General features: G+C 36.0%; 1 protein-coding gene across 5 annotated transcripts in view; it reads left to right on the top strand.

The window, feature by feature from the left end:
• Nucleotides 1–14,740, top strand: part of Ecpas (Ecm29 proteasome adaptor and scaffold) — a 125,867-nt gene that overhangs the window by 107,300 nt on the left and 3,827 nt on the right. For all 5 annotated transcript variants that reach the window (XM_052176548.1, XM_052176549.1, XM_052176552.1 and 2 more), the window contains 12 exons: nt 2,146–2,211; nt 3,388–3,477; nt 5,101–5,167; nt 5,859–5,950; nt 6,027–6,093; nt 6,238–6,429; nt 6,979–7,187; nt 7,852–7,895; nt 7,991–8,183; nt 9,634–9,772; nt 11,867–11,972; nt 13,797–13,885. In XM_052176548.1, the coding sequence (XP_052032508.1) occupies nt 2,146–2,211; nt 3,388–3,477; nt 5,101–5,167; nt 5,859–5,950; nt 6,027–6,093; nt 6,238–6,429; nt 6,979–7,187; nt 7,852–7,895; nt 7,991–8,183; nt 9,634–9,772; nt 11,867–11,972; nt 13,797–13,885 (1,354 nt within the window). The remainder of the gene's footprint in view (nt 1–2,145; nt 2,212–3,387; nt 3,478–5,100; nt 5,168–5,858; nt 5,951–6,026; nt 6,094–6,237; nt 6,430–6,978; nt 7,188–7,851; nt 7,896–7,990; nt 8,184–9,633; nt 9,773–11,866; nt 11,973–13,796; nt 13,886–14,740) is intronic.

Raw genomic sequence — 14,740 nt, 5'->3', positions numbered from 1 at the left:
GTTGTCTAATTGTTCTAGTTAGAACTTTGCGTACTGTATTGCATAGATTGTCATGTCCCTGATTTTAGTGAGATTGCTTCAAGTTTCTCTTCATTAATTTGATGTTGGCTATTGGTTTTCTGTATATTTCTTTTATTATGTTTTGGTATGTGCCTTGAATCCTCATCTCTCAAAAACTTAACATGAAGGAGTTTGAATTTTGTCAAAGGCTTTTCCAGCATCTAATGGGATGATTATGTGATTATTTTTTCTTTGACTTTGTTTATATAGTGGATTGTTGATAGATTTTCATATGTTGAACCATTCCTGCATCCCTGGGATGAAACTTACTTGATTGTGATGAATGATGTTTTTGATGTGTTTTTGGATTTGGTTTATGAGAATTTTATTGAGTATTTTTGCATCGCTGTTCTTAAGGGAAATTGGTCTGAACTTCTCTTTCTTTGTGTGGTTTAGGTATCAAAGTAACTGTGGCTTCATAGAATGAATTACCTAGTGGTCCTTCTGTTTCTATTTTGTTAGAATAGTTTGATGAGTATTGGTATTAGATTGTGATTATTGTTCTGGAACTGCTGGGGCATAAATTCTATATGTTTTATTTCATTTTTTTAATTCATACTAAAGTCAGGATTGCATTTTGTAGAGAGATTTTGCAAGATTAAAAGTCATAACCCCCTTTTATTCTCTATATTTTTGATAACTGAGTAATTGAATATAATTGCATTGAATTGAATATAACTGAATAACATCAGTTTATAAGAGATGTAGTGTATAGTATATTTCGAATGTTCCTTTTACATGTTTTGTCCATTATCTTTTATACTTTCTTAGCTCCAGCTTGCTCATCTCCGCCCACTGCCCAGTCCCAGGCCTTTTGTTTGGAACTCTGTATCCACTGAACTATCCCTGACTTTTGGATCTAAAGAGATATCCTAGCAATTAGCTAGCTACTCTTATAGAGGACTGGAGTTCGATTCTTAGCACCCACCTTTCTGTAACCATGGCTTTTGTGAGCATGCACAGTCATTTGCACATGCATGCCCCTTAGACTTAGTAACTCCTGTTATTAAACATGTATATATTTCTCTGAATTTTGTTTCTATTCTATTCCTAGTTGTTTTTTATATTTGTTTGTTTATTGGGATGATTAGGCCTATATAATATGTAATGTCAGTGTGTTCTCTCAGTTCACTATTTGAATGTTAATTTGCATAATCCACTCTTACAAATTACCATTTTCACTTGCCTTTTAATACTATTTCTTCTTTATTGGGCATTTTTTCCTGTTTCAGTAGATTTGCCACCTGCTATAAAATGTTTGCTAGCATTAAAAATTAGGGGACATAAATTCTATCTTTTTGCAAACCTCAGCAAATCACTTTTTCATGCCTTACTCCCTGGATAGTAATAACCTTCCCCCTAGTGTAATTTTGATCAAACTATAATTGTAAATATGAATCCACATAATAAAGTTAAAGAATTAAATGAATTATACAAATGCATTTACTATTTTGGTGTTTTTTAAAGACAATGATTTAAATATTATATAGAAATTCAGTGTATTTTCTTTTTAAGTGGATAGAGAAGGCTGAATAGTCATTGGCTTAGAGCCATAGTATCTTTATTAATAAATACATTGTTACTTAATTTCTTGTAGTAGAAGGGATTGATCCAGGGCTAGAGAGATGGCTCAGCGGTTAAGAGCACTGACTGCTCTTCCGAAGGTCCTGAGTTCAAATCCCAGCAACCACATGAAATCTGATACCCTCTTCTGCAGTGTCTGAGGACATCTGCAGTGTACTTACATATAATAAATAATCAATACATATAAAAAATAAATCAATCTTTTAAAAAAAAAAAGGGATTGATCCCAGGGCCTTGTTCATGCTAAGCTACTAGTGAGGTACACTACCAGTCTTTATATTTTGTTTATTTTTAACTGTTATCTGAATTTCTGACCTTTAGAGATATGCTAATTTTACAGTTAAATTGTTAAGTCAGAAGTTAGAATTAGACCTCCTTATTTCCATATTGATCATTTACTTAAAAGCCTTTTGTTTAGAGATAAGACCCTATAATTAGTGTTTCTATGGTTAATTCATAATTAATTCACTATCCTGAGTACCTTGAGTTTCTGCTCTTTAGGATGCAATGGACAGTGCTCGACTCAGTGCTGCCAAATCCTCTCCCATGATGGAGACAATCAACATGGTGAGTTTCCAAATACAACTGAAATGCTCATTTGCATCTAGTTGAGTACAGTTCAACAAAAGACTTCATGCTGTGTAACATGAGATAAACTTAGGGGATATATTGATAAAATACTGTGACTGCAGTTGTTTCTTTCAAAATTCTTAAGTTTTTAACTGGCATATACGAATTTTGCATATTTATAGACAATTTTCTTAACTACTAATAAGAGTAAATTTTCTGAATAGCAGAATTTGTCAAATTTTGTGTTACATGGAAAATAGCATATTAGGAGTTCTCTTATAACTTGTATCTTTATTTTTGGTCTTATTTTAGACAGGCTCAGCAATGTGTCTATTATTATTATTAATTTTTATTATTATCATCATTGCTCTTTTTCTGCTTGTAAAATTTCTTTGTTAAAGATCGAAAAGATGTCAGATTAGAGGTATTTTAACGAAATAGCACAGAAGGTGCAACAGGAACTGAGTGACAGTGATGTGCTTCAGATGTTAGAAACGTGTAGTGAAGAGTTTATGGCACTTTGAGGTTACTGAGTCACCTTCTGGACATTTCCTGTAGTGATGATTAAGAGCTTGTGCGCTACCAGAAACTATTTGCTAAGTAGATCACAAATGGGATGAAAGTCAGGTTTTAGTGTCTACTGGGGACTGCTGCCAATATTCTAAGAATCTAATGTTTTAGTTTTATTATTGGGGCACATGAGAGGAGTAGTTAGCAAACATCATTTGGAAATATTCATAAATAATGAAATGTGTGCTTGTATTTTAATATATATAACAAGCTATGGTAAAATCATCTCAGAAACTGACTTCTTTGGGATCTAGTAGGCTAGACCCAGTATCGAAGGTTAGTTTTAATTCTAGGCATTTTACATTCAATATACATTGATAGAGGAGGATTGAAAAGAGCTAATCATGTATTTCCTCTTAGTAAATTAATACTTTTCATTATTTTGTTTTTCTATTTTTAATGATGAACCATTAACGAATAAATTTTCTATTTGTAGTACTGTAGTAGTTCAATTTTTCCAGAGCAAAATCAAACCAATGATTTTTCAACTTTCTATTAAAATTAGTAGGTACATATTTTGACATAAGTAGTTTTTAAATAAAGGTATGGTACTGACTTAATTATTTGTTTAGGCTTACTTTTATATTTATTCTTTTCTCAAAGTGCCTGCAATATCTTGATGTTTCGGTGCTAGGAGAGCTAGTTCCTAGATTGTGTGAGCTGATCAGAAGTGGTGTAGGTCTTGGGACTAAGGTAAGATTTGTGTGTGTGTGTGTGTGTGTGTGTGTGTCTGTCTGTCTGTCTGTGTGTGTGTCTGTGTGTGTGTGTGTGTGTGTGTCTGTATTTTGGGGGTTTTATGTTCGTGTTTATACACGTACATGAATCTTTATTTTATTTTTGCCTTTTGGGTATCTTCCACTGTTGCTTTTCACATTATCTTTTGAGAAAGAACTATTGCTAAACAAGGTGCTCCCTGATTACCTAGGCTGGCTGCCAGCAAGCTCAGTGGATCTAGCACTCAGAATTTTATGTGGATGCTAATGTGATCCCAGGTCCTCATGCTGTGCAGTAGGTAATTCACCTACTAAGCCATCGTCCTAGTCCATAGACGTATATTTTTATAAGAGCAAATATGTGTTTGTGATAATTTTTTAAACAATAACAACAACAAAAATGACCATCATGTTTCTGTGAGACATATTACATGTTAAATATTTTGTTTCTATGGTTATATGAGTAACTTAAAATGTGTAACTGATTTGAATGTATTATGTATGTATGTGTATATTTGAGATAAGGTCACTTATAGCTTAGTCTAATCTCAAACTTCCTATACAGTGAGGATGACTTTGAACTTTTGATACTTCTGCCTATATTTTCTAGTGCAGGGATTACAAGTGTCATGTTATGTACTGTCATGCTCACATGTTATCATACTCTGCTTGTCTTGCTGTTTTTACTAGAATCTTTTATGGTTACCATGAAAGTGCTCTTAAATTTTCTGTTATTACCAGTTAATGGAGAAGCTCACTTATCTGTTAAAGGAGTAATCATTTCAGACAGTAATTAGAAATTTTCATGTAAGGTTTAATAGCTGTTTGGGAAGAAAAATGCAATTTGTTTGAGAATATTAAAAAGGTCTGACACTCCCTTTATCTGCTTATTTTTTCCTGTTAAAATTTTTTGTTGTTACTTTAGACCAAATCTCATAGTGTCCCCATACTGCCTTCTTGCATCACAGTGCTGGGATTGTGTATGTCATGGGACCCAGCTTCATCTCATTTTAGGAGAGAGAGATAGCTCATTTCTTCATATGAAAAATTAATACTTCAATTCTAATTAATTTATATAAATTAAGAGAAAGTTACAAATACCAGTAGTTATTTCTTTCTGAGTGTTTCCCTCCTCTGTGTTTTCCAAACGCATATCTTCTGCATTATGTTCTCATGTACCACTGAAGGATATATGATGCTCTGTTTATAGCAGCAGTACATCATTTACTTCAGTCAAATAAGCAACATCTGACTTCAGATTTTACAGAGCTATTAAAGCACCATTTTTTCCTTTGGACACATAAAAACTATTTTCTTAGGAATCTCTAGACATGGAGTTGTTAATGCAGTTGTTTGTGATAACACTTGTTATTTCTGACATTTATACTTGTTTTCTTTCTTATTCTCAGTTTCTTCAGTTCTTATTCCTAAAATAATGATCTCTGTATAATGAGTTTAAAATGTTTTCTTTTTTCTATATTGAATCCCAGAGGGGCTGTTAGACTTCCTATGTTTTATCTTTAAATTATTGATACCTAAAAGAAGTAGTTTGATAATTCAAAGAGACATCAAATTTAGACCTTTCTTTTTGTGACCTTAAAAGGGAGGCTGTGCCAGTGTCATCGTGTCTTTAACTACACAGTGTCCCCAGGACCTGACACCTTACTCAGGTGAGTTTTTCATATGTATCAGGGGAACTATTTCATGACTGGGTTTATTTCAGAGAGGTTTTTTGTCTCATTTAGTTTTTGTTTTTTTGAGACATGGTTTCTCTGTATAGCTCTGACTGCCCTGGAACTCTCTCTGTAGACCAGGGTGGCCTTGATCTCAGAGACCTGTCTGCCTTTGCCTTCTGAATGCTTGAATTAAAGGCATGCACCACTGCTGCCTGGCTATTTCAGAGTTTTAATTGGAAAGAAAGTTACGGGGTCATGTTTGTGTGCTTTGCCTCTACTTAAATCTCTGACCCAATCATCCTGTAAGCAAACTTTTATTGTCTCACAGGTAAGTTTGTCAGTGGCATAAGGTTGTAAAAGTACCTTTCATTCTGTAGCCCTTTTTAATTGTTCATAGCTAATTTTGCATGAGTGCTTTTTTTTTTTTTAAATTCCTCTTCTAGATAGGCTTCTAAGTAGGATTCTGTATCTGCCTCTCAGTTTTGTACAATATTATGGACAGAAGTTAATTTTTAATTTTTGAACCAGATGAAATAAAAAAGGTAGGTAGTATAAATAATATTTAAAAGACCTAGACTACTATATAGTAAACATGATTAATTTCAGGGTTATGGGGTTTTGGTCCTGGGACCATAACACAGTATTTGGCCAACCACACAATTGGCTGTTTTTATTATTTCTGTAGGTAAACTTATGAGTGCTTTGCTTAGTGGTCTGACAGATCGGAACAGTGTAATTCAGAAATCCTGTGCATTTGCCATGGGCCATTTAGTTCGGGTGAGTTGTCTTTCTTATTCAATTAAGCACAACTCTGGTAAGTATAAAGAAGTGACTAGGTGTGTTTGTTTTTCAGACTTCACGGGATAGCAGCACTGAAAAACTGCTGCAGAAGCTCAGTGGCTGGTACATGGAGAAAGAAGGTACTCATTTAATCATTGTAAATTTAGATATTAACCAAATAAGCTGTATATTGTTTTGGTGAAAACATTTTAAATTATTTTATTTCGAACATTTATCTTGAAAAATAGTTAAATGCTAATAAAATTTTGGTTTCTTTTCTTTAGAACCTGTCTATAAGACCTCTTGTGCTTTGACAATTCATGCAATTGGAAGATACAGCCCTGATGTATTGAAGAACCATGCTAAAGAAGTCCTGCCCTTAGCATTTCTAGGCATGCATGAAATTGCTGATGAGGAGAAATCTGAAAAAGAAGAGTGTAATATGTGGACTGAAGTGTGGCAGGAAAATGTACCTGGTTAGTAAATGGTGGCTGCAAAGTAAATGTGTTTCCTAAGAACACAGCTGGGATTTTTGACTCCATTGTCTGATCATAACTCTCCCAAGAACATGAGCAAACTATGTCACATTTTGAGCACGTCCTAATTTCTAAGTTTGCAAAGTGCCACTCAGCTCTTTTCTTTGACATGTTACTTACTGTCTGTGTAAGAGAATATAAACAGTGTCTATGCAAAGGAGAACTTTATGTAGGTCAGCGGAGTGTAACTGATTTTATGTTGGCTTAGGGTCTCATTGTAGAGCTGCATTTTTAACCCTGATACACATTGTGATGATAACTTTTAAAATAACATTTCTGCCAGTTTGTCCAGGTTCATGAATTCCTACTGTTAAAGGAGCCACACTACTCACTGTTTCTCCCATTAGCAGGTGGTATGTTTTATCAGTTAATAGTCACTGCTTTAAATGAATAACACTGATTTACTCACAGTTAAAAAATATCTTATAAAATATTTCTTGTTACTTAAGAGGTGTTACAACTTTTCTTTCTTCTTCTTTTTAAATGTAGGCTCCTTTGGAGGTATTCGATTGTACCTACAGGAATTGATTACTATTACCCAGAAGGCTTTACAATCACAGTCTTGGAAAATGAAAGCCCAGGGCGCAATTGCTATGGCATCGATTGCAAAACAAACAAGCTCTCTTGTACCTCCTTATCTGGGGATGGTCCTGAGTGCATTGGTGCAGGGCCTGGCTGGAAGAACATGGGCAGGAAAGGTAAAGGAATTCATGGTAAAGAATTGGGACTGTATCTTCCTGTAGAATAGGAATCTGATTTTATATGTCTTTGGATTATTTTTGCAACTAGGTTTTCTAGCTAGTGGAAGACTTTTTGCCTGATTATCATTTTATATCAAAATGTGCCCCATATGTTCTTGAATAAAGAATAGTAATGCTGAAGATTGATATTGTTTTACATATTCAGCTTTGTAAGTCACCTCTTAAACTGGTCACCATTTTGTGCCTACTGACCTTCAGTTGAGCTAAACTGGTCGTATGTGAAACTGAGTGCACTGAACTGCTTCTAATCCTGACATCAGAGATGCTCATTGCTGAGGCTTGAGAGTTGGGAACTATCAAGGTCTGTAGAGAAGTATGTACAGTGAGCATTCTGTGGGGAACATGAGATTGGGGCAGTATGTACTCTGTTTCATAAAGGCCACTACTGGCCACCACAGTATTGTGGACATAGTACTGAATAGCCTATAATCTTCGATGCTTGTTCTTGGGCCTTTGTGAATTAGAGATTTGTGTGCATAGTGCATTAAATGTGAGATAAATGTTAGTTTTGTTGTTATGGTCATAAAATATTCATGGGGTAGTCATAGTAGAGAATGTAGCATGTGGGTTTAATAGTATTTCTTCATCTTTAACTTATCAGGAAGAACTATTGAAAGCCATTGCCTGTGTAGTGACGGCTTGCAGGTAAACGTTCTTTTAATGAACATTCATTTCTTAAAATGAAGCTTAAAGCTGTAGCTTTTCTTAACTATTCTGATGTTTTTGGGTGAATCCTATAGTACGGATTTGGGAAAGTCTGTGCCCAATCAACCCACCACAAATGAAATTCTTCAGGCTGTCTTGAAGGAGTGTTGCAAAGAGAATCTCAAATATAAGATTGTTGCAATCAGCTGTGCAGCTGATGTTTTGAAAGCCACCAAAGAAGACAGATTCCAGGAGTTTTCCGACATTGTCATACCCCTCATCAAGAAGGTAATGGCTACCTATGTCATCATTCAGGTTTTTATCTGTCCTGGCTGTATGTTTTTATTAGGACAAGTTTAGCTATAAAATAGCAGAAAAATACCAAAATATTCAAACAAGGTAGAAGTTTGTCTCTTACTTGATAGACGGAAGCCCCATGAAGTCTTCAGGGATCCTAGTTCCTGTACATTATTCTCGTGGTCTGTGGTTGTTCCGGTCCCAGGCAGGTGACAGAGTAGGTCACAGTGAGTTGATAATTTCTCTCAAGAAAAGTTCTGGAAATGGAAACATCATTTTGATTCATGTTCCACTGACTAGCACTTCATCACATAGCCCCAGTTGGCAGCAGATGAAGCTAGGAAAGGTAATTTTTCATGCGGACATCAAGTTTCCATGTGTTGGAGGAGGATGAGAGGACCTATATAGTGAGCAGCCCCTGCCATGGTAAACCTTGCTAGTGTGTGCATATGCCAAGTAGTTATTTAATATGAAGACAAGGAATACTGTGTGTTGTATAGTTCACCTCTGCATTGTCCTGGGGAAATTTTTTGATTAGAAAAAAGATGACTGGCTTAATTTGGAAAGCAATATACTCTTTTTAAAAAAATGAAGTGGTCATCAAAGAGGGATATCATTGGTCTCTTGTTTATTTGTTTTGTTTTTCTGGTACTGGCTTTTTCTTTTATTGTGGTATTGGCGATCCTGGAACCCACCATCTATCTATGTAGACCAGGCTGGTCTCAAACTCACAGAGATCCTTCTACGTCTGCATCCCAAATGCTGCGATTAAAGGCATATGCCACCATGCGTACTTATTTTTAAAGCATGAAATATTTTTAAATATTCTTACGTCTTCTGTTGCTCCTACTTCATATATTTGTTTTCTTTCAGTAATAAGACTGTCTTGGTTATTTTGCTGATAGTGTGTAGGTCTTGGAAACTTATATTTTAAGTGGAATATAGTGCCTACATGCTGATTGAATTACTTCTGGCCTTTTTACCAGTTTAGCAAGAGTTTGTGTTTGAAATATTGCCAAGTCCTTTCCATCTTTATTTAATTCTCTTGATCCAAATGTAGGTCTTTTTAGGTTAACTCAACATACTACATATATAGTATTTTTTTCAATTTTCATATTTGTTTAAAAGTATTTCTCAAATTTATTAGATATGTATAACCTTAATACAAATGGAGGGCTCCTGGTAGAGAACTCAGCATTTAGTTCTTGGTCAATATCTCCTGTTCTACACTCTGTTTTAATAGTATAAATGTAACTTAGAAGTAGGAAATATTAGAATTCCTTCCCCTCACCTTCCCATCCCTCCCCTTTCCTTCCTCCCTCTTCCTCTCCTCCCTCCCTCCTCCCCTTCACTCCCTCCTTTTCCCCTTCCCGTCTCCTTTCTTTCTCTTTCTTTATCCCATCCCCTCCTCTCCCTTCACCTCTTCTTTGATATATCCTAGAACTCACTTGAAAGCACGGGAGTTCGTACCACCAAAGCTGAAGATGAAAATGAGAAGGAAAGAGAGCTACAGCTGGAGTCTCTGCTGGGCGCCTTTGAGAGCCTGGGCAAAGCATGGCCCAGGAACCCAGAAACCCAACGTAAGCACTGGGACACAGATTTGTAGAAGTGCTGTAGCCAGAAATCACTTAGGAAGAACAGTTTTTTTCTGTGTGGCATAGTAATATTCCTTATATCGATGGAATATTAATAGTGATAATTTTTCTATATCCATTTTACTCTTTCATCAGCAAATAAGTACATGGATCACTGTAGTATTAGGGTTAGTATAAGAAAGTATTACGTGGCACTAGAGAGATTGCTTAGCGAACCTGATGAGTTTGATTCCCCGTACCTACATATCAGTTCACAGCTGTCTAAAACTACCGTCTCAGGGCATCCAAGGGCACTGAACACCCATGTAGACATACATGCAGACAAAACACTCATGCGCAAAATAAATAAGATAAAAATAAAATAAATCTTTAAAACAATAGTATTATAGACTAGATAGCTTAAATAACAAAAATTTTTGCCCCAGCTCCCAATTCTGGTGAGTTGAAGTCCAAGATCAAGTTGTTGGTAGGGTTTCTGTCTTCTGAGATTTCTCTCTTTAGCTTCTGAATGGTTGTCTTTCCTGAATTCACATGGCCTCCCTCTGTGTTGCTGTGACCTGATTTCTTGTAAGGGGATTGGATTAGTATCCACCCATATGATTCTTTTAATATTATATCTTCTAGTACAGCACAATAATGTTGGGGGATACAGTTGAATGCATAACAACCGTGAAATACTTTATGTAGATAGTTTGATTATAAAAAGAGTTTTGTTACTTTTCTTTGTGTTCATGGCTATTCTCTGATAAACTCACAATCACCTTTCAAAATCAGTCCTCTCAAAATCACCAGTTTCAGTAATCATGATGTCTCAAAATCATCATGTCTTCAGTAAACAGGTGATAGCTGTTTTATTGAGAAACTCATGACAGATTTTCAGAATTAAACATATATTTACAGAAGATTAAATAGTAAGTCATGATTATTAGTTCAAATTGTAGTTATAACCCATTGACAAGGCCATTAAGTTTGAACAGATGCTATTTAAGTTTGTCTTGTTCTGGGAAGACCCTTACATCCCAATGATAGTCTTTGTATTAATTATTTGTAAACTCAGGCATAACATTTTCTTTGAGCCCATCATTTTTTAACATATGAAGAATTTTTCAAAAGAAGCTATCAATTTGTGAGTGGTATTATGGACTGTAGTAGAAGTTGGATTGCTTGACACTGTGAGTAACTCTTGCTTAATAGCCCAAGAAAGTTAAAATAGGGTATCCATTAGAAGGATAAAATCACAGGCAAAGACACAGGAGACGTGCATCTGTTTACTGGTTACTGATTAGAGAACCCAGCATTTTCTAGAGTGCCAGTGTTGCACACTAACTTCTCACAAGTCACATATCAGCTGTAATATCTGGTTTTGTCTTTTTAAATTAGAGAAACAAATTAGAAGCTGTTATGAAGCAATCTTGGGTAGCATTTTTACTTCTTCCCCTCAGGTTTTATATTTAAACCTTAATAAACTTTATAGTAAGTGTCCAATTTAATGGCCCATTGGCCATGTGTCACAACATGAATGTGGCCCAACATGTTGAAATGTCAGAAGTTTGGTAGGGCCCATCCTAAGCATTTAAAATCAACTTCTATTTCTTTTTTTATTTTTGTTGAGTTTATACTCCTATCAGTACACTATTAATTGTATAATAATGGTGACAGTTGTGATTGGGACTAAGTTTATGATAAAAGACTACTGACTATCGATAAACCCACAGTTGGCAGAGTACTTCAGGGTGATTAAGGGTTCTGAACCTTTTGGTTTTATAATGGGAATTTACAATGGAATGGGAACATAGCTAAGCTGCTGTCTCTGTTCTGAGGAGGACAAAATGCCTTAAGAGCAAACTGTTAGAATAGAAGCAGGTGTGTGTGAGAGAGTGTGTGTGTGTGTGTGTGTGTGTGTGTGTATAAACTAATGTTTTAATGGTGTGGGGAATATTCCATGTCTTTAGTTAATTGTCCCTCATATTACTCCACTTTTGTCTTTGTTTTAATGGTACTTTCTGTTTTCTCTCCACCCCTTGTTATCTCTCACTCTTCACATACTTCCTCCTCTGTCCCACTTTATCGTCTGCCCAGGTTGTTATCGTCAGGAACTATGCAAACTGATGTGTGAGCGGCTAAGACTCAGCACGTGGAAAGTGCAGCTAGGTGTCCTCCAGTCAATGAACGCCTTTTTCCAGGGGTAATGTGCTTCATGATTCAGGTTTTTATTTTATCTCCCTATTGAATGGACTTCTTAACCTTTACACATTCTTTTTTCAAAAAAAAAATATTTTTTCATACAACGTATCCTGATTATAGTTTATTCTCCCTCTACTCCTCCCAGCCCCCCCCCCCCACATTCCCTCTCCTTTTATCTACTCCCTTTATGTCGGTAGAAAAGATTAAGCTTCTAACAGATAACAACCAAACATGACAAAATAAAATACAATAAGGTGAAACAAAAAAATCATCACAGCAACTCAATAGGAGGAAAAGAGTCCCACGAGCCATCTCAAGAGTCAGAGACCCACTTGTTCTCACAGTCAGGAGTCCCATAGAATTCTAAGCTGGTAACTAGAAAATATATGCAGAGGACCAGGTATAGGCCCACATGTGCTTACTGCTTCAGGCTCCATGAACTCGCATGTGCCGCACTTAAAGTTGGCTCAGGGGCCTTATGCTCATGGTGTCCTCCCTTCTAGCTCTTAACAACTTTTCTACCTCTTCTTCCTAGGAATTTCCTGAGCTCCCAAGGGAGGGATTTGTTGAAGTCTCCCATTTAGATTCTCTTTTCACATAATGTCTGGCTGTGGGTCTTTGCATCTGTTCCCATCTGCTTCTGGTAGAAGCCTCTCTGATGATGACTGGATAAGGAAATGATCCATGAGTGTAGCAGGATATCATTAGGAGTCATACTATTGATACTTTTGATACTTTTGATTTTCTCTTTAGACCAGTAGTGTTTGATTTTACACTAGGTCTCTGGTTCTTGGTTACCCAAGCAGTGTTGGGTATGGGTTTCTTCTTGTGGAGTGGTCCATAAGTCAATTAGACACTAGATGGATACTCATACAAGCTGTGTGCCTCCATTGTCCTAGCTTATTTTGCAGAGAGCATAGATTTTTAGATCAAAGGTTTTATGGCTAGGTTGTTGGCTTTTCTATTTTGGTAGCTTGCAGTGTACCTTCCCACACCAAAGAGACAAGAATGTAAGGGTGAAGACTTCATGTAGACACCAGCTCATCTTTACTGTGTTTAATGAGTTGTGTGGTTTCAGTTTGCAGACTCAGAAAAATACATTTTTTTATATACTCACTTAGAAGTAGATACTAACCTTCGTCTTAGCAGCAACTGGGTTTTTTGGGGGAGATTTCTGACAGCTTAATTGAATGTAGCCCAGTCCTGCTCCTGGGATCCTTGCATGGCTACAAGAGATGGCCAGTGAAGAGTTCGTATCCCCCCTTTACTAGGAGTCCTTGTTAGGATGGCCTTCATAGAGTCCAGGAGGTTTCCACATCGCTGAAGGAATGCCCCCAGTCCAGCTGTCTCTCTCAGTACTTTCCCTCCTCTCTCTCCCCATACCCTGCCTTCCCTGCCTGCTCTCATCCTCATTCTCCCGTCTGCCTATCAAACCTATTTCCCCTCCCAGGGAGATCCATGCATCTCCTCAGCCCTACCTCTTCTCTTTACTGACCCTCTCTGGTCTATGGATTGTAGCTTGGTTATCGTTTATTAACTTTATGGTTAATATCTACTTCTAAGTGAGTAGATACAAAATTTATTTTTCTGGGCCTCATTCAGAATGATTTTTTTCTAGTTCCATCAATTTCCCTTCAAATTTCATGATGCCATTTTTTAAACAGCTGAGTAATACTCCATTGTGTAAATTTATACATTCTTATAATCAATTTGGATATTACTAGTATCTGAAGTAACATGATAAAATGATATGTACAGATAGAAGTTTGCTAGGAAAGTTTTAGATTGTTAAGAGTTGCATTATATTTCACTTTTATACTCATAGGTTAATGCTTCTGGAACAAGAACATGCAGATCCTGAAGCTCTGGCTGAGATTCTGCTTGAAACTTGTAAATCAATTACTTATTCTTTAGGTGAGTAAGCCACCAGAACTGGAGGATTTGTTGCTGCTGCTGCTGCTGCTGTTTATTTTGGTTTTGGTGATCAGGCACAGTCCTTCACGCAGGGCACTCTACTGCATCCTCACCCCCTTTTCATTCCGAGTTAGGTCTCTCTGTGCTACCTAGGCTGAGATTGGATTTATGGCTCCAGTCATTCAGGTAGCTAGGGTTATAGCTTGTGTCACCACACTTGGCTTAAGTAACCCTGATTCAAAAACCAAGGGACTAAGTCTCAGGATCTAGACTTCTGGAACAACTACTGACTCTTCTGTTTATGTACCATATATCCTCTAACAAGGGTATTTTATCTAGAATTACAGTAGAATTTTAGGTTGTACCTTTATGTCAATGTTAAACACTTATTTAGAAATATTTATAAACAGAGTAGTTTAGAAATAAACAGTTGTTAAAATAGGTTAGATAGTACCTGTATATACTTTGTTTTATCTGACATGTTTAAAAGTGTGTTGCTTACAACTTGTCCTTTTATTACTAAATTCTTCAGTGTACATTCCTTTTTATATTATCATTATGGTATCAAATTTATATAGTTTTTGCATGGATGCAGTGTTCTTTTATCAATTTTTTTCTCATTCATACTTTAATTTCTTCAATAATTTTTTGTAGGATCTTGTATTCCCTATTACTCCCTATTTAAAAAATACAAACAATGATCACATGTAAAATATAGTCATATCTTTTAGTCTCTTCATCTGGTACACTCCTTTAGCTTCTCTTTCTCTTATATTTCACTTGTGATTTTCGCAGGATAAAGTCCTCTCTTCTTTTTGGAAAAAGTAATATAGTTCTCATTTGCTGTTTGTCTGA

Source organism: Apodemus sylvaticus, chromosome 3, assembly GCF_947179515.1.
Source record: "Apodemus sylvaticus chromosome 3, mApoSyl1.1, whole genome shotgun sequence".
NCBI classification, from domain to species: Eukaryota; Metazoa; Chordata; class Mammalia; order Rodentia; family Muridae; genus Apodemus; species Apodemus sylvaticus.
The sequence above is the reverse complement of the archived record's forward strand: the minus strand, read 5'-3'. Positions and strand labels throughout refer to the sequence as shown.